General features: G+C 66.9%; 1 protein-coding gene across 6 annotated transcripts; it reads right to left on the reverse strand.

The window, feature by feature from the left end:
• Positions 1-10,056: 10,056 nt before the first annotated feature.
• THBS3 (thrombospondin 3) lies at positions 10,057-16,363 on the reverse strand. 6 transcript variants are annotated; one of them, XM_084223265.1, is made up of 22 exons: positions 16,162-16,348; positions 15,768-16,024; positions 15,574-15,676; positions 15,328-15,354; positions 14,983-15,065; positions 14,836-14,887; positions 14,610-14,758; positions 14,303-14,443; positions 14,063-14,140; positions 13,828-13,980; positions 13,616-13,726; positions 13,408-13,515; positions 13,025-13,184; positions 12,818-12,936; positions 12,652-12,704; positions 12,308-12,501; positions 12,055-12,233; positions 11,893-11,941; positions 11,529-11,725; positions 11,280-11,452; positions 10,292-10,431; positions 10,057-10,137 (listed from the first exon to the last, which is right to left on the reverse strand). In XM_084223265.1, exons 1-22 carry the CDS (start codon positions 16,331-16,333, stop codon positions 10,079-10,081), a joined length of 2,757 nt encoding a protein of 918 aa, XP_084079391.1. In that variant the 5' UTR covers positions 16,334-16,348; the 3' UTR covers positions 10,057-10,078. The 6 variants fall into 6 exon arrangements, with proteins under 6 accessions (XP_084079391.1, XP_084079393.1, XP_084079392.1 ...); XM_084223267.1 differs by having other exon boundaries at positions 12,652-12,710; XM_084223266.1 differs by lacking the exon at positions 15,328-15,354.
• Between the last annotated feature and the right edge of the window lie 1,827 nt (positions 16,364-18,190).

Below are 18,190 nucleotides of genomic sequence, written 5' to 3' on the forward strand. Positions count from 1 at the left end.
AGGGGAGAGGCTGGGTGCTGGTTGGGGTGGGGGAGGCAGCTGGGGTGGGGGAGAGGGCGGGGGGGAGGCTGGGCTGGAACAAGGTGTGAAGGTGTTTTGTAAAATGGCTCATTTTCAACGTGGATCATCTGGCTGCAGCCAGGCACAGCCCCTGCACACAGCCAGCGTGGGGTCCCTCCCATGGGCTGCTGGGCACCTCAGTGCCTGCCGCCTGCTCTGCCCTGTCCTTGGGGAGCAACGTGCCTGGCCAGCCCTGCACGTGGCCTCAGGGCCACACTTGGCTCCTGTTAAACCACTCGGTGCCCAGCCCATGGCTGGGGTGGGCTGGGCCTGCAGAGTCTGGATCTGACCCACCAGGGAGCCCCAGTGCCATGGGGGCTGTGCCAGCAGTCCCACACCGGGATCTGTCCAAGCTGCTGTCATTTCTCCTGGGTTCTGTTACAACAAACGCTGTATTTTCATGGTTTCCTACAATAAACTGCAATGCCAGACTGGTCCAGAGCCTCCCTGGCACAGGGGGGCCATGGGACTGAGCCGTGCATGGGGCCAGACTGTGCATGGGGTCAGGGTGCCAAGGGACGTGGGACCTGGGTTGGCTGGAGGGTCACAGGGCTGTGGGGTCCACGGCTGTGGGGTCATGGGGTTGTGGGGTCTCAGGGCTGTGGAGCTGCAGGGCTGTGGGGTCACAGAGTTGTGGGGTCACAGGTTTGTAGAGTCTCAGGGCTGTGGGTCTCGGGGCTTTGGGGTAGCAGGGCTGTGGGGTCTCAGGGCTGTGGGGTCACAGGGCTGTGGGGTCACAGGGCTGTGGGGTCTCAGGGCTGTGGAGTCTTGGGGCTATGGGGTAGCAGGGCTGTGGGGTCTCAGGACTGTGGGGTCTCAGGGCTGTGGGGTCTTGGGGCTATGGGGTCACAGGGCTGTGGGGTCACAGGGCTGTGGGGTCTCAGGGCTGTGGGGTCTCAGGGCTGTGGGGTCTCCAGGCTGTGGGGTCTCAGGGCTGTGGGGTCTCAGGGCTGGCCATGGGGCCATGAGAGCAGGCTGTCCAGAGGCACGTGTCCAGAGGCGTGCACGGGACCAGGGGCCATGGGGCTGGGCTGTTCTTTGGGCCGTGGCCAGCAGGTGCCAACCCTGCCCAGCCCGGGCAGTGCTGACGTGTCAGGTCCTACCCGTGCTCTGCCTGGCCATGTGGTCACTGCCACTCCGTCACAGGGGGCTCCTGGAGGGGACATCTCTCCACTGGGCCCAGAATAAACTCCTTCAGCACTGCTGGGGAGTCCCACGGGTGGCCAATCCAGCCAGGGGGGGCATGGCATGGCGAGGCATCTTCTCAGAGTGGGTATTGGAGCTGGACCCCCTACCTGGGTACTCTGCATGGCAGGTGGAGGGGCCACAGGCGGGGCAGGGCCCTCCTGGGTGGGTGCCTGTCCCTGGAGGTCCCAACCCCTAAGCTGGAAGGGGAGGGGGCCACAGGGCTGAGCTCTCTGTGAACAGGCAAGGCTTTGTAGGGCCCAGCCCTTCAAATCAGGCCCCTGTTCTGATCGCTGGGGCCCTGCCCAGGGCTGGGGGGGGCTGGGAGGGGAAGCAGCAGTGCCAGGCACACCCCATCCCCTTTGGGGCTCTGTCCTAAGCACATGACCCCATGCCCAGCTGGCAGAACAGACCTTGGGGTGGGGGGTGCTCCACCGTGACAGACCCCACCATCAGTGCACCCCCCACCCAGCAGTCTCAGGGAGCCCCCTGTGCTCCAGAGACCCCCAGCCCCTTGCCTGCACCCCTGCCCAGCTCTGATAGCTCCCAGCACGTGCCAGGGTTCCTGGGCACCTGGCACAGCCGTGGGCCCCACCCAGAGCCCACATTCTGTGGCCGAGGGCTCCATCAGCTGCCCGCTGCTGGACTGCTCCTGGGGCTGCTCCCAGCCAAGCCCTGGCTCCATGCCTGCGACCACATGGGCTTTCTTTGGGGAAGGGTTGGTTTCCTTGTTTTTCTGCCTTTTCAGTGGTTGCCAAAACACTCCCAGAGCCCAGGAACAGGCCCAGCTCAAACTGGGGCTGCCAGGGGGCCACCAGGGATGGCTGCTGCCAAGGTTTGTGCCCTGGTGCTGCCATACAGCCTCTTCTTCCAGCACCCCCAGAGCCTTTTTGGGGCTCACTGAGCCCACAGGGAAGGGGAGCAGGACACGCTGCAGGCAGCCAGTGACACACGTGCAGCTGCACACCCCTGGCACCGGCACATTCCGCCTGTGCAGCCACGGGGAAAGCAGACATGTCAAACCAACACGTTAAATCATGAGCAGAAACCGAGAGCCAGGAGGGGTGAGAGGGACGGGGTCTGGCAGGACACGTCACATCCAGAGGTGTGCAGGGACCAGGGACACGGTGACACCCCCAGCACCGAGCCCAGGATTGCCTGGAATGGCAAACAAGAGCCACCACCCAAGTCCAGGCCACCTAAGTGGGTGACAGCCCCGTCAGGGGAGTCACTGTCCCAGAGAAGCCCCCCTGGCACACCACGGCGCAGCCCTGGGGACACATGGCTGCCCCCATCCTTTTATTTGAACTGTGATAAATACACCCCAGCCGAGGAGCTGCCACCCCGCCGAGGAGCTGCCACCCCGCGGAGCCGAGCCCGGCACCAACACCCCGCAAACAGAGATATTTATATAAAATAACACCACAAAAAGAGCCATTGAATCGCAGGGGGAGCACGAGCCCCGTCCTCCACCCCCGGCACGGAGCAGGGTTGCAAAGCCAAGCGAGTGCGGGGACCGTGGGGTGTGCGGGACCCTCCCTCCCCGCCGCCGATCTCCGTTCATCCAGTTCTGTCATGTGCACGAATCCGGCTGCTCCAGAACCATCCGGCTCCCGCTGCCCACGGCGAGGGGCCGAGCAGCACCGGGGGATGTGCCCGGGGCCGGTGCTGCTCTCCCGGGAGTGGGGGGCTGCGGCCGCCCCCTCCCCTCGGCAGCCGCCCTTCTTCTACCGCGCCCTTCAGAGGTTGTCGGAGCCGGCGGCGGGGTTGGTGTAGGTGAAGGTGCCGGCCCTCGTGGTGCTGCCGCCGGCCACCTTCGGGGGAGGAAAGGTGAGGGGGTGTCAGGATTGGGCTGAGCCCCCACCCCAGGGCTGCAGAGTAAGACCTGCACCCTCTCCGTGCCCACTGCAGGCAAGCAAAAATCGCATCCTCCCACCGCGGTGGGCACAGGAAACCTGCACCCTCTCCATGCCCACTGTGGACAAGCAAAAATCGCATCCTCCCACCGTGGTGGGCTGCTGCCCCCAACCATGGGCACTGCGGGCACCCTGGGCCCCCCACGGACACCCCGGGCCGCCCCTCCCCGTGCGCAGGAGGAGCCGCGGTGGCCCCTGCCGTGTTCCCGCACGATAAGCCGGCCTGGCGAGTGCGAAGGTAAATATTTACCCAGGCCCCTGGTATTTGCTCAGGGTGAGCTGCTCTCAGGGAGCCGGAGCAGCTGGACACGGCCCCCGCCCACAGCCCCGCGTGGGGGGAGCACAGGGCGGCCCCCCGTGCCCAGCATCGCCTTGGAGAGCCTTTTGCGCCTCCGGGCAGCTCCCGGCGCCACAGCAGCAGCTCCAGCTCCAGTTTGGGAGCTGTCGGTGCGGGATGAAGGATGCTGGCTACGGGAATCACCTCCTCAGCCCCCCGCATCAGCTCTGCGGCGCCCCAGCGCTGCTCCCCACCCACGGCAGAGGATGCGGGAGACCTGAGGGTCCGCCTGGGACACAGCCGAGCAGGAGAAGGGGCAGGGTGGGCAGGCGGCGAGCCCCCGGACGCCGCTGGGGCGGGGCACGGGGAGAGGCTGCCCAAGGTCGCGGGGAGCTCCCCGGAGCCGGGCCGGGTCTGCCCGCGCCGGCCGCTGCTCCAGCCAGGCGTGAATGTTACGCTCACCTCCCGGCGGGGATGGCGTGGGACGAGCTCCCCGCACACCCGTCCTTGCCCTGCCACCTCTGTCCCTGCCCTGCCATGTCCGTGAGCCATTCACCCAGGGATGCACCCCTGCTCTCTGCCCTCCTGGGAGCCCAGGTGTGGGGCTCTGGCTCTCACCTGGCTGTAGGGGTTGGGTTTGCTGTTGGGGGACACGTAGCGCCCGTGGCTCTGGTACTGCAGGTACTCAGCCATGGGGTGGTAGGAGTCCTTCTGGCTGAGCAGGTCCAGCTTCCCTCGGCTTTTCCGGCGGCAGGTGCAGGTGGACTTGGGGAGAGAGAGGGGTCAGAGCTTGGCCGGAGTGGGGACAAGGACAGGGCACCAAGCAGCAGAGTGAGGGTGAGGACTGGGGTGGGGATGGGGCCTCACCATCAGGAGGAGACAGGTGAAGATGGTGAACAGCAGCAGGATGCTGACCAGGATCAACAGAGCAATGGCCCAGTCCGGGATCACGGGCGCTGGAGCTGGGGATATCACTGCTGCAGAGCCTGGAAGGAGCAGAGCTGTGTGTGCACCACAGGCAGAACTGGGACAGAGCCCTGAGAGATCCCTGGGACAGGACACCAGGGGCTGAGCCCTCCTGCATGGGATCCTGCCTGACACAGGCACTGGAAATGTGCAGTGGCCCAATCCACTGCAAGCCCCAAGCCCATCACAGCACCAAGCAAGCCCCTGCCTCAACCAGGACAGGACAATGTTTCTAGACCCCCCCAGGCTTCCCCCAGGCTCCATCCCCCTCCCTGCCCAGCCTCTCACTCTGGATGCTGTCCAGCTGCAGGCCCATGATGAAGCCATTCTGGTCCAGGCTCTTCCTCAGGCGCTGCTCAGCAGCGTCGGCAGTGACGGCATCGCTTCCGTTCCCAAACACGAGGGTGGACTGGACCTCCACCGAGCCTTGGCTGCATGGGAGGAGGCATCAGCACCCACCCCCTGAGGGGCTACAAACCAGGGGGATACACTGCAATACACCAGCCCTGCTGGAATTGCTGATGCTCACCTGTACTGCAGCTCGCTGCACCCGAGGTAGGTCTGCGTGCCCATGCAGCCCGCGCAGCCAAAGACGTGTTGGAACTGGAAGGAAGCATTGAGGTCATGGCCACCTCCCCACAGACACAGACACCCCCCTTTCCTGTCTCCATGCAGAACTGGCAGAATGGATGTTCTGGGTGCTTCCATGGAAAGCTCTGAGGTGAGGGGGGTTCGGAAAGCCCCGAGGTGAGGGGGGTCCGGAAAGCCCCGAGGTGAGGGGAGTCCTTCCCAGCACAGCCAGGGCCTCTGCTGGTGGGGCTGGGACTCACCATGGTCAGGACAGTGTGGCTCAGGCTCCTGTACTCCTGCGAAGCTGGGTCACGCAGGCTCTCGTTGAAGCTCCTGTTGAGGATGCGGAAGGACAGCGGGACGCGGACGAGCAGCTGGGCAGCAGGTAGCTGGGTTGAGGTTTTGCTGGGGTTGGGACCACCCTGGGTGGGAGCTGTGCTGCCCTCAGACGTTATCTGGGTGGGAAAGACCTGAGCACTGGTGCTCCCGTTGCCTTTGGTGCTGCCATGCATGGTGGTGGGAGCGGCAGAGCTGCCGTTGGTGCCAAAGGGGGGGGCCCAGCTGCTGCTGTTTGAGGTGGCATTGGCATGGGGGATGGCCTGGCTGCTGGGGACAGGCACCACAGTGCCATTGGATGTGGCATTGCTCGTGGAGTGGTTGCCAAACTGGAAGTTCGTGGTGTTTGTGCCAGGGAACGCGGTGGCGTAGGGGAAGACAGAGGTTTGGGGCCGGCTGGCCCGTGTGCTTTTGGGGAATATATTCGGCAGCCAGGTGGTGGCGGTGCTTTCCGTGGTCATCTCCGCGGTGGTCGTTTCGGTGGTTTCCATCTCCATGGTTGTCTCGGTGGTCATGATGGCACAGGTACCTGGAGGAAACCCCTGGAGTCAATGGCTGCAGCCCAGTTAGGGAAGGTTTCACCCAAAACCAGCTCATCAGCTGAATGCTGTGGGAAGCACCACGACCCCCAGCAGCCAACATCCAGCTGCTGTTGCCCACGAGGTTAAGGAGACCTTCAGCAACACCCCACAATCGGGCATTTGTGGCACCACCAAGGGTCCAGGTGGAGCTGGCTGGGCACTGGCACCTGCGCCATGCCCAGCCCTGCAGACCCTGGGGTGTCCCTGACATGCTGGGGGCTCAGGCATGCCACCCAATAAAGCTCCCCTTGCTGTGGGTGACAAGCTGGGGTGCTCCCGTGCCCTCCAGACCTGCCTGGCCTGGCTGGGGGCCAGTACAGGCAGCTCCCGGGCAGGTTCCCAGCGGCTGCTGCAGGAGGAGAGCCCGGGGTCCGGGTGCTCACCGGGACACACCTGCATTCCAGCCCGTGAGCCCCGGGCACAGCCTGCTCCGGCTGGTCCCGGCACAGCCCAGCCCTTGGCCGAGCCCTTCGGACACGGCAGAGGGGCCGTGCCCTGAGCCCGCAGGTACCGACACTCCTGGGCACGACCAGCCCCGGGGCGCTGCACCCCAGAGCCAGAACGGGGACAATGTCCCTGCTGCCAGGATGCCACTGGTTCCAGTATCCCCTGGTCCCACCTTTGAAAGGGATCCCGCTCTGCTCCCCCTGCCCGGGTCCCAGCCCCTCACCTGTGCCCAACCCCTCACCTGTGCCCAGCACCAGCAGCAGCAGAAAGACAGGGAACGCCATGGGGCTTGTCCGGGGGGTCCCGGTGCCTCTTGGGGCTCGGCAGCGGCTGCTCTCCCGTTAGCTGGTGGCACACGCCTCAATCCAGGGATCCGGAACTGGCAGCTCGACAGCGGCCTGAGCTTTATAGAGCACCTGGAGCAGGTGGGGAGGCCCCGCCCCGCCGCCGGCTCCACGCAGGGGGGTCGTTCTGCCCCGCTTGGCACGGGGGTGCCACCGCGCCGATGGGGTCCCCGCAGCATCAGCCCCCCAGGTTGGGTCTCTCGCACTCCCCTGGCTCGGGGAGACGCCGCTGGCAGCGTCCCCGTGCCACGGGCGGACCCAGCCGCGGGTGGGCACAGGACGGGACAGCAGCCGGGCATCCTGGGGCAGGGGCGGGAGCAGCATCTGCCTGCCTGCCAGGGCTGAGCCACGGGCGCCAGGACCTGGCGGGGGGCACGGGGGGCACACGGAGTCCCCCAGCCCCTCGTGCGGGGGGGGCCTCATCCTCTGGCTCAGTCCAGGGTTAATCATTACCGGCTGGTCATCGCCTCGCCCTACACTCAAATAAACACCGGTGACCCCCCCGAAACGCTTACGCAGGTCCAGCCCAGGGCCCCACCACATCCCAGTACCTCCCAGTAAGTTCCCTCCAGGTGCCAGGGTCCCCCTAGCAGGCACAAATCCCCATCCCCAGTCAGGACACGGGTGATGCCAGGTGCCAGTGCCCCACCCCAGAGGTAACGGGCACCGCCCGTGCCTGGGCGCAGGTGACATGTGCTCCTGGCACGGATGGGCATCAAAAGCTACTGGTCCCACTCTGCCCCTGCCCTGCAGAAATTCCTAATCCCTGGGAGAGCCCCAGTCTCTCAGCAGGGTGCTGATTTCTGCAAGGGTCCCAGTTCCTGGGGAGGTCGTGGTTGGGGTCCCCACACTTGGCTCCTGGCCAGCCTCGTGTGAGGCCAAAGTGCCAGCCCAGCCATGCCAAAGGATTCTGAGGTGGTGCTGAGAAGGGGAGCAGAGAGGGGGGACCCTCCATGCTGCAGTGATTGTGGGCAAGGCATGGATGGCCTGGGTTTCAGTGCAGGTGGAGTGGGACCCAGCAGCACTCTGCTCCCCCCACAGCGGCCACAGCCTTGGCAAGCCAGGCCACGTGCAGGCAGCTGCAGGCAGGATGCAGGCAGCACCTCTGGGCAAACATTTCCTTCCCAAAAGGCCTCTCCATGGGAATGGCTCTCCCCGTGCAGTGATGCTGATGCCTGCTGCCCTCTGCTCCAGCCCTAATCCCTCACCTCACTCAGCTCTGGGGGCTTTCCCCTGAGCCTCCCCATCCCCCCAGAGTGAGGGCTGCAGTTTTCCTCCTGCAGACACCCACAGAGGACACACTGTGTGGGGGGGATGAAGGGCAGGAGGGTCCCAGCTACTGCTCTCACCCACCAGCCCTGGGAGCAGGGGCCATTAGCCCACCCTGTCCATGTCCAGTGGGTCCATGTGTCCACTTTGTCCATGTCCAGTGGGTCCATTTGTCCACCCTGTCCATGGCCAGTGGGTCCATGTGCCCACCCTATCCATGTCCAGTGGTCCGTGTGTCCACCCTGTCCATGCCCAGTGGATCCCCTGTGTCCACCGTGTCCATGCCCGGTGGATCCCCTGTGTCCAGGCTCTCTATTCCTGGTGGATCCCCTGTGTCCAGGTTGTCTATTCCCAGTGGATCCCCTGTGTCCAGGTTGTCTATTCCCGGTGGATCCCCTGTGTCCAGGCTGTCTATGTCCGGTGATTCCCTGTGTCCAGCCTGTCCGTGCCAGGTAGATCCCCTGTGTTCACCCTGTCCCATGCCCGGTGATTCCCTGTGTCCAGCCTGTCCGTGCCTAGTGGATCCCCTGTGTCCACCCTGTCCATGCCCGATGGATCCCCTGTGTCCAGGCTGTCTATGCCCGATGGATCTCCTGTGTCCAGGCTGTCTATGCCCGGTGATTCCCTGTGTCCAGACTGTCTATTCCTGGTGGATCCCCTGTGTCCAGCCTGTCCGTGCCCGGTGATTCCCTGTGTCCAGGCTGTCCGTGCCAGGTAGATCCCCTGTGTTCACCCTGTCCATGCCCGGTGATTCCCTGTGTCCAGGCTGTCCGTGCCAGGTAGATCCCCTGTGTTCACCCTGTCCGTGTCCGGTGGTCCCGACTCTCCCCGTCCCCGCCCCGGGCCGGTGGCCCCGAACCTGCGGCGCCCTCTGGCGGGCACAGCCCCGCACGACGCTCCCACCGCGCACCGGGACCGGGACCAGAACCGGCACCGGGACCGGCACAGAAGGGGGAAGGGGACCTCTCCTGGAGTGAGACCGGTAGCGAGGCAGGGACTGGGACTGGAGCGAGAGCGGAACCGCTGGGAACAGACCGGGAGCGGCATCGGGAGTCGACTGCAGTAATGCAGAGCGGGAGTGAGACCGATACTGGAGCGAAACGGGAGCGGGACAGGGACTAGGACAGGGAGCAGGAGAGGAGAGGGACCGCAGCGGGAATGGAACCGGGAACGGTACCGGACCGGGATCGGAGAGAGAGCAGAAAAAGGATCGGAATAGGAACGGGAACCGCGGTCGCCCCTCGCAGCTCGGGGGCGCGGGAGGAGGCGCTCAGTAGCCAGCGGCGATTTCACCTGTCCCGGTACTCCCGGGGAGAGCCAGCTGCGCCCCCGCCGCGGCCCCGGGCCGGGAACGGACACGGGTCCCGGCCCCGGTCCTGGCCCCAACACCGGAGGGCAACCCCGCGTTGCCCTTTTAAGAGGGGCCCGGTGCCGCCGCGCCCATTGTCGCTGCCGCCGCCGCGGGGCGGGGGGGCCGGGCCGGTGCCGGGGCCGCGCGCTCCGGGGCGGGCGGGATGGGGGGGGTGGGGGCACATTCCGCCGCGTTGCCGGGACAGCCGTCGCCGTGGCGACCGGTCCCTGCCGCCGAGCCGCGGTGCGCGCCGCGCAGTTCCCACGGAGCGGCCCGGGCGGCGGCGGCGGCTCCACTCCCTCCGGGGCGGCGGGAGGGCCGGGATGCGGTGCAGTGTTGTGCTCTCGCCCACCAATATTGCACTCGTCCCGGCCTCCCGCCGCCGCGGGCTGCGCCTGCGGGACCGGCCGGGCGCTGACCCAACCCCGCGACCACCGGGAGGACGGCGCGGGACGGAGCCGAGAGCACGGGGGGGCGGGGGGGACCCACGGCCCTCTCGGGCCACCGGGAACCCCCAGGGACCGGGCGCGCAGGGTAGAAAACACTCAAAACTTTATGGCCAGGCGTGGGGCAAGGACCGGAGCGCCCGGGGCAGGCGTGGCGGGAGCCCCGGCACTGCGGGGCCCCGGTACTGGCAGTGCAAAGTCCGCGGGGGGCCGGGAACGGGGCCCGGCCGGGAGGAGCGGCGGGGCCCGGTGCGCCCCCGGGTGCCGCCGGTGGCGGGAGCCCGGAGCGCCACCGGTGCCGCTGGCGGGGGAGGCCCGTGCCGGGCGCGGTCACTCGCGTCCCTCCAGCAGGAACCGGCGGAAGGGCTCGAAGTCGGCAGGGATCGTGTCTGTGGGGAGCAGCGCGGGGGGCGTCAGGAGCCGGCCAGGGGAGCGAGCCCCGATAAAGCCCCCGGCCCAGGACTGAGCCCGCCGCAGGGGCGAGGGAGGGGATGCTCGGCCGGCCGCCGGGCCGGTGCGGGGGTCCCGGGGGGCCCTGCTCACCGTTGCAGCGGTACTGCAGGTTGGACCAGATGATGTTCTCCTGGGAGAAGCAGAAGACCCCCAGCCGGCCCCCGCGCATCGTGGTGTCGATGATCACACCGGAGTCGGCCACCAGCTGCGGGCCCTCGTACAGACGGACCCTGCCGGGGAACGGGGCCCGATCGGTCAGCGGGCCCTCACCGGGACCCCGCCGGGGCCAGCTCCCGGATTCCACCGGGACCCCGCCGGAACCCGACAGGGGCAAACATCGGGATCCTACTGAGACGACATCGGGGCCAGCACCTGGATCCCTCTGGGACCCCTCCACGACCAGTACCGGGCCCCGGGCATCCCGACCCGGGGACGGTGGCACCGGGCTAGAGCCGGGGCATCCTGCGGGATACTGGGCCGGGGGCACCGGACCGGCTGGATCCACGGGCCGGGGCCCCCCGCCGTGGCCGGGCTGAAGCCCCCCGCGCCGCCCCCGGCCCGGCCCCGCCGCCTTTGTCGGGCGCTTTGCATGTGAAAGGCGCCGGCGGGGTCGCCATGGCGACGGGACAATGGCCCCGGGGGCCCGGGGGGCGGAGGGCCCGGCGGCGGAGCCCCCCCGCCGCGGCCGCCCCGGCGGGAGCCTTAAAGGAGAAACGCGGCTGCGGCCCCACCGGGCAGGAGCCCTCCCCACCGCCAAAATCCCCCCACTGCGGCGGTCTCACGGGGCTGGATGCTCCCCCACGGCCGGTATCCCCACACTGCGGTGGTCCCACGGGGCTGGATCCCCGGTATGGCCGGCATCCCCTCACTAGGGTGGTCCCAGGAGGCAGAACGCCGCCCCACGGAGATCCTCCCACCCCTGAGGGGGATCCGCAGGGCAGGACCCTTACTCGCGGTTATCATCAGGGTTGGTTTCTCCCCAGTAAACGACATCCCCCGCACTGGTGTGGTGCCACTGGGGGTGCACCGTGGTGAGCGCAGCCCCCACCCCAGCGGCTCCCACACCCCCTCTGCTTACCTGATGTAGCCCACCTGGGGCCTGTGTGCCAGCTGCCAGCGGTAGGACGTCTTGTCCCTCCAGCCCACGTTCCGGGGGTCCTTCCAGAGCAGGCGGACGTGGTCGGGCGTGTGGCCCGTGTGCCACAAAGCATTGCGCAGGTGCTCCCCGGGGCCCGTCGAGGACTTCACTGCCTGCAGGTGCGTGGGGGCTTCAGCGGGGACCTCAAAAGGGGGACTGACCCAGCCCGTGGGTGGGGCCACCACCCACCTTGAGCTGCAGCCCCGGCTCGGCCACAGCCCGGAAGGGGGTGGCCTGCCAGTAAGTCTGCTCCGTCTGCTTCCACATCACCACGTAGAAGCTGGCGCTGTCTTGGTAGCTGAAGATGAAGCCGGCGTAGTCATCGTCGGTGATGGTGTTGACATGGAAGGTGCCCTCAAAGTCCACCCCGTTGAAGGCTGTGTAACCTACAGGCAGGAAACGCTGCGGGGAGCCCTCTCTCCCCACGGGACTCCCAGCCCACCCACCCTTCATCCCCCATCTGTGGGGCAAAGAACCGGCCCTTACTCCCCTGCACAGTGGGAGTAAGGGGGGACTGCCCACAGAGCCTGTGGGGTGGGTGAACAAATCTTACCCACAGCCAAACCCGGGTCACTGTTCATGGTCTGCACGATCTCCATGCCCTGTGGGGGGACAGCCGGGTGAGGGGCACCCCAGCACCCCTGGGGACCTCCCAGTGCCCTGAGCTCCCACCCTGCAGCGCAGCCCCCAGAAACACGGGGCGCAGCATCCACACCTGGTTGAGCACAACCCAGTTGGGGTCGATCTGGGCGTCCCCCTCGGGGTCAAGGATGACGGTCTGGTAGGCGCGGAAGTCGGTCAGCGTCACCTCGGCGCTCTCGGGGCACACGTCCAGCTGGTCCACCACCGTGTCATTGTCAAAGTCCTCCTCGCAGACGTCACCCACGCCATTCCCTGGGGACATGTGCTCAGTCAGGGCTGGGCTGAGCCCAGGCAGGTCCTCCTCTCCCTGCCCACCCCGTGCTCACCGTCTGAGTCTTTCTGGTTGGGGTTGGGAATGAGGCGGCAGTTGTCCGGGCCAGGTGCCACATAGTCCGGGATGCCATCATTGTCATCATCATTGTCACAGTCATCCCCCAGCCCATCGTTGTCTGAGTCCAGCTGGGAGCTGTTGGGGATCTCAGCACAGTTGTCCTTGGTGTCCTGATGCCCATCCCCATCACTGGGAGCAAGAACAAGGTCAGAGCAATGACAAAACTGGAGATCTCCCCAAAGACCCCATTGTCCCTCCTGACAGGTCCCTGAAGCAGGAGCCCAGTTCTGCCCCCCAGGACACAACTGGGAGGTCACCCCACTGCAGTACTGTCCACACCTGTCCTCGTTGGTGTCACAGATGTCTCCTACCAGGTCACTGTCCATATCTGTCTGGAGGAGAGCGGAGCCCTAGTTCAGTGCACATCCTGGGGCAAGGAGGAGGAGGAGGCTCCCCACTGGGCCAGCCCCCAACTGTCCCAGGCCCAGCCTGGCCCCAGCCATACCTGAGTGGGGTTGCTCATTTCAGGGCAACTGTCACAGGCATCCCCAACACCGTCCTCGTCCCGATCGGTCTGCAGAGGGTTGGGCACCTTGGGGCAGTTATCCAGCATGTTGGGTATCCCTGCAAGGATAATGCTGAGTGGATCCCCTCCCCCACGCTGGTGGGACAGCCCCTCTGGCACAGCCAGGTCAACACAAGAGCGGCTCACCGTCCCCATCAATGTCATTGTCACAAGCATCCCCCTCGCCGTTGCTGTCCGTGTCCCGCTGGTCATTGTTGGGCACATTGGGGCAGTTGTCACAGGCATCCCCAAAGGAGTCGGTGTCTGAGTTCTGCTGGTCCTTGTTGGGGAAGAGCCGGCAGTTGTCCTGTGGAGAAGAGGATGGGGATGTTGGCACTGTGGTGGTGGGCAGACAAGAGGCCACAGTCCCACAGTGGTCCGGGCAGACAGACATCTCCAGCACCCTGAGACCATTCCCAAACCACAAGCCTGCTGCCCCCCAGGAGAAGCATCTTGAGGGACTCAGAACTGAGCCAAAACAAGAAGTCCTCCTCAAGCCACTGGCACGGCCACCCATCCAGCACAGCCACCTCCACATTCTTGACACCATCACCATCAGCATCGTCATCACATTGGTCCCCAATGCCATCGTTGTCAGCGTCCTCCTGGCCAGAATTGGGCGTCAGGCGGCAGTTGTCCTGCAGGCACGCCAGCATTAGGGACAGGGAGGAGATGAGGTCTGGAGCACAGCCCTGCTGTGGATCCTGCACCCCCTGTGCCTCCCCTGCAGGAGCCCACCTGCTTGCAGTGCTTGTTGTTGTCGATGCAGGGCAGGGGCTCGTCCGGGTACCCATCCAGGTCCGTGTCTGGCCCACACACGTTGCCATTGCCAGCCCAGCCCACGTTGCACTGAATAAAGAAGAGATCAGCGACTGGAAAGGGCCCTGGAAGGACCAATGCTGCCATGCTGTGCCCCCCACACCCTCCTCCTGTCCCTGTTCCCTGCTCACAGCACAGGAGATCTCCCCATTCCTCTCAAACAGGCAGAAGCCGTTGATGTCGCAGGGGTTGGAGGTGGGAGTGCTGCAGGACCTCTGCGGGACGCAGCCAGACGTTTGGTTGCCCACAAAGCCCGACTTGCAGGGCCCACACTTGTAGGAGCCCTGGGGAAGAGAGGGCAGGGGTGGGATGAGGGGAGCTGAGTGGCCCCAGGGGCAAGAGAGGGAGTGGGACAGCGCTGCTCACCAGCGTGTTGGTGCAGATGGAGTTGGGGTCACAGCCCCCATTGTTCCCATCGTTGCATTCATCAATATCTGTGCAAACCTGTGAGCAGTGGGGGAGAAATACTCACCTGGGGCCTTTCCCTGTGGGTGGCCCTTCCCATTCCTGCCCACAGGAAGCTGTCCTCCTCCACAGGAGGAGATGCTGTCCTGCACTCCAGGGATCCCACATAGACCTGGCCCAGTCCCATGGCACTGCACTCACCTGCTTGCTGGCCTTGGCATAGTCCACCCCCACGCCAGAGACGGTGTTGCCTCGATAGCCACGGGGGCAGGGCTCGCAGCGGAACCCCGGGACTGTGTTGATGCACTTGGAGCCGGGGAAGCAGGGGTTGGCATGGGCACACTGCAACACCGGGAGAGACACAGGCTTCATCCTTGGGCACAGCATCCCATGGGTGATGGAGTGGCTGCTGCCCCAGGACACCCCAGGGCATTCCCTGAGGAAGCATCCTCTGCACGCACAGCCCTGGCAGTGCCGGGGCTGCTGGTGCCCCCCAACCCATGCCCACCTCCTCGATGTCAGCGCAGTGGGTGCCGTTGCCCTCCAGCCCCGGCGGGCAGGGCCCGCAGCGGTACCCAGGGTACTCGTACGTCTCCATGCAGTCCACGCCGCTGAAACAGGGGTTGGGGTTGCAGCGGGACCGGTGCTCGTGGAAGCCTGAGGAGAGGAGAGGCAGGTGTGACAAGGTGGCTCCTTGCCCCCCAAGGTGGGAGCCTCGCCTCGCCAGCACTCACCGCAGACCTGGCACTCCATGATGGTGTTGCGGATCAGAGACATCTCCTTCACCTGCAAGGCAGCAAAGCGTGGAGCATCAGGAGGGTGCTGGCACTGTGCTCTGGGAAAACCCAGCCCAGGGAGTGTCAGCACCCCCTCAGTCCCACCTGGTCCCTAATGTCTTCCCGCAGCTCGGTCAGGAGCCGATTGAAGAGGGTCAGCTGCGTAACCAGTGCCTTGGTCTGCTCACCTGCCAGCAGCAGAAAGGAAAGGTCAATCCCAACACAAAATCTCCCAGGGCTGTGGGCCAGGACTGCTCTGCCCATTGGCACTGAGCTAGGAGGATGAGGCACCTGACAGCCTGTGCTCACACAGGGCCTCTTTTCCTGTACCACACTCCACACCCTCTGATCCCACACGGGGCACTGGGACAGGCTGTGCAGGGATTTCTGCCTCCGTGGAGCCCCAAACACCTCACGCCAGGCAATGAGAGAAGCAGAGCAGGGACTTACCCAGGATGGAGGCCAGCACACTTGTCACTGTAAGGAAAGAGACAAGACATTACCAAATGCTGCTGTCACACCCCAGCAGCGTCACCTTACATGGTCACTCCTGGTCAGCTCATGCACAGCAGCGCAGCTCCCACCTGTGTGGGGACACTGGGCCAGGAGGGACAGGAACACCCCTCTGTGCTGTCACCCCCAACCTCCTTGTGCCACGGCCCACACACATGATCCCAAAAGCCCCCAAGCCATTACCTGCACTGTGAATGGACTCATCTCCTTGGAAAGGGCACTCACTCAGAGCCCCTACACGGCTCATGGACCCTCCCAGGATCAGCTTCATCGACTCTACAAACCCCTGATGTGCGTGGGGAGATGCAGTCAGCGTGGGGGGCTCTGCCCACCCCCAAGCATGCATTGGCTGGACTCTCAACCCCCCTGGCACTCACCTGCATCCTCTGGTAAGCCTTCAGCCCTGTGCGCACCTCGATGGACTCCACCTCGGCCAGGGGGATCTCAGAGAGCTCCGGCAGCCCCACGCTGGAGTCCGTCTGCTTGCAGTCCACGTAGAGCTCCACGCTCAGCGTGTCCCTGCGCAGCCCGCTCAGGCGCACGATGACAGAGTGGCTCTGCCCGTCCGCCACCTGCGCGTGCTGCAGGTTGACCGAGTGCACCTTGTTGTCCTCCCGCAGGTACCTCACCAGGACTGCAGGGGAGCGGGAAGGGGCCGTCAGCTCCCCGCCGGCACCGGCAGCGCCCTGGGAGCGGCGTGTGCCCGTTGCTCTTCCCTGCGGGAGCTCAGCCCCGTCGGTCTCAGAGCAGGGCCGGTCCATCCCCACCCACCTTTGTTAATCTTCCCCACGACAGAGACCTCCAGCCACCGGGTGTTGTCCTTCTTGGAGTAGAGGCCGAAGAGGGTCCCCCCCTGCTTGGGGGGCAGGCGGAAGGTGGACAGGAGGTACACGTCGTTGACAGTCAGGAGCTCCATGCGGATCTTGTGGGCCACGCTGGCCATCTGCCGAGCCTCGCTCACCAGCAGCAGGTCGATGACTGCGGGACACGAGCACCGGGGTCGCCACAGCACCGGCAGCCGCAGCTCCGGTCGGTGATTGCGGGGATGCCCGGTGCGGTCATAGCCGGGGTGGGTGGGGGTGTCCCTGGACCGCCGGGCTCTGGGGGGACCAGGGAAGCCCGGGGGGCTCCGGGGCCGCCCCCGCGCGGTGGCGCTCCAGGACCGGCTGCTCCTCCGAGCGGGACCCGCGGAGCCCCCGCACCGGCGGGACCGGCAGAGTCCCGACCCGCAGCCCGCCCCGCTCTTGGGGCTCCCCCGCATCCCGCTCCGCGGAGCTCCCCGCGGGACAGCCCCAGTAAGGGGCGGCCGGACCGGGAGACACCGGAGGGACTGTCGAGGCTCCGGTACCGGTTCGGGGCGCTTAACGGGGAGCCCAGACAACTCGGTCCCGCTGCCGCACGGGTGCCCTCCTGCTCCGTGCAGACGCACCGGGCAGTCCGAGAGGGGCTGCGGCGCCGGGGTCAGCCCCCGCCGCGGCACTCCCCAGCGGCCCCGAGCCAGCATCGGAGCCGGCGGCCACCCAGCGCCTCGGGGTGAACGTTCCAGCGTTCCCGGTGCCCGCAGCCCCGCTCCCCCGGGGCGAGCAGAGCCGCTGTCAGCGGCCGTGGGACGGGGTCTGCCGCCGCCGACCCCCGAGTGTCGCCCGTCCCGCCGCCCCTTCGCGGCCGCCCCACCGCCGCCCCGAGCCCCTCCGGTACCTTGCAGCTCCTGACGCGCCGCGGCGGCGGCGCCCAGCAGGAGCAGCGCCAGGAGCGCGGGGCTCCCCGGTGCCCCCATGGTGCCGCCGGTGCCGCCGGTGCGGAGCGGAGCGCGGCGGGGCGGGGTGGCGCACGGGGGAGGGGCCGGCGGGGCCGGCGAGGAGGAAACAAAGAGCCGTCAATCACCGGGCGCATCCCGGGGACACCGGCGGGCCACCGGCCGCGGCTCCGGCCCCGGAGCGGGGCACCGTGCCGGCGCAGCGCACTGGGTCCGGGGCTTCGGGGACCCCCCCGGCACTGTCGGCCTCGGGGCAGTCCCCGTTCACAGCCCCGGTTCACCGGGAGGTCAGGCGGGGGGGCTGGGGCCGCCCCAGCAGCGCCGGAGCATCCCGGCTCGGGAGAGCGGGACTGGCCACGGGGCCGCTTGTACGGGGGTGCCCCACGCCGCGGAGGCCCCCGTTCCGGCAGAGCCCCGGGGCTGCTCCGTACCGCCGGGGGATGCTCGGGCCGCTGAGCCGCTCCCGCGGAGCTCCGGCCAAGGCGGGCGGGCGGCCCGCGGCGTCCCGGCCGTGTTTACAGCTGTTTCCCGCGGTACCATAACAACCGGCCGACCCGGCCCCGGGGCTGCCCCAGCCCCGCGCCCCCGGTCCGGCTCCGCGCCAGCGATCCCGCGTAACGAGGGGTGGAGGGGGGTGGTCCCGAGCCGCACACGGGGCGTTTTCCCTCCGCCGCTGCCAGCGGGCTCCCGGCCCGGCTGCTGTCCGTGGAGAGCTGCGGGGGGAGTGCGGGGCCGAGCAGGGTGAGCAGTGCGGAGCTGGGCTGAGCATTGCGGGCCCACGCGGGGAGATGCGGGGCACAGCAGGACTGTGCGATGCGGGACCGAGAAGCGTGAGCACTGTGGAGCTGAGCTGAGCTGAGCCGTGCGAGGCGATGTGGGGCTATGCGGGGACATGCGGGGCTGAGCAGGACGGAGCAGCGTGGAGCTGAGCGGTGCGGGGCAACGCAGAGAGATGCGGGATACAGCGGGGCTGTGAGCACGGTGCGGGGCACAGCCCGACTGTGCGGGGCCGAGCAGCGCGAGCGGCGTGGAGCTGAGCCGAGC

The sequence above is a fragment of the Fringilla coelebs genome, assembly GCF_963513975.1.
Source record: "Fringilla coelebs genome assembly, chromosome: 29".
In the NCBI taxonomy this organism is placed as follows: domain Eukaryota; kingdom Metazoa; phylum Chordata; class Aves; order Passeriformes; family Fringillidae; genus Fringilla; species Fringilla coelebs.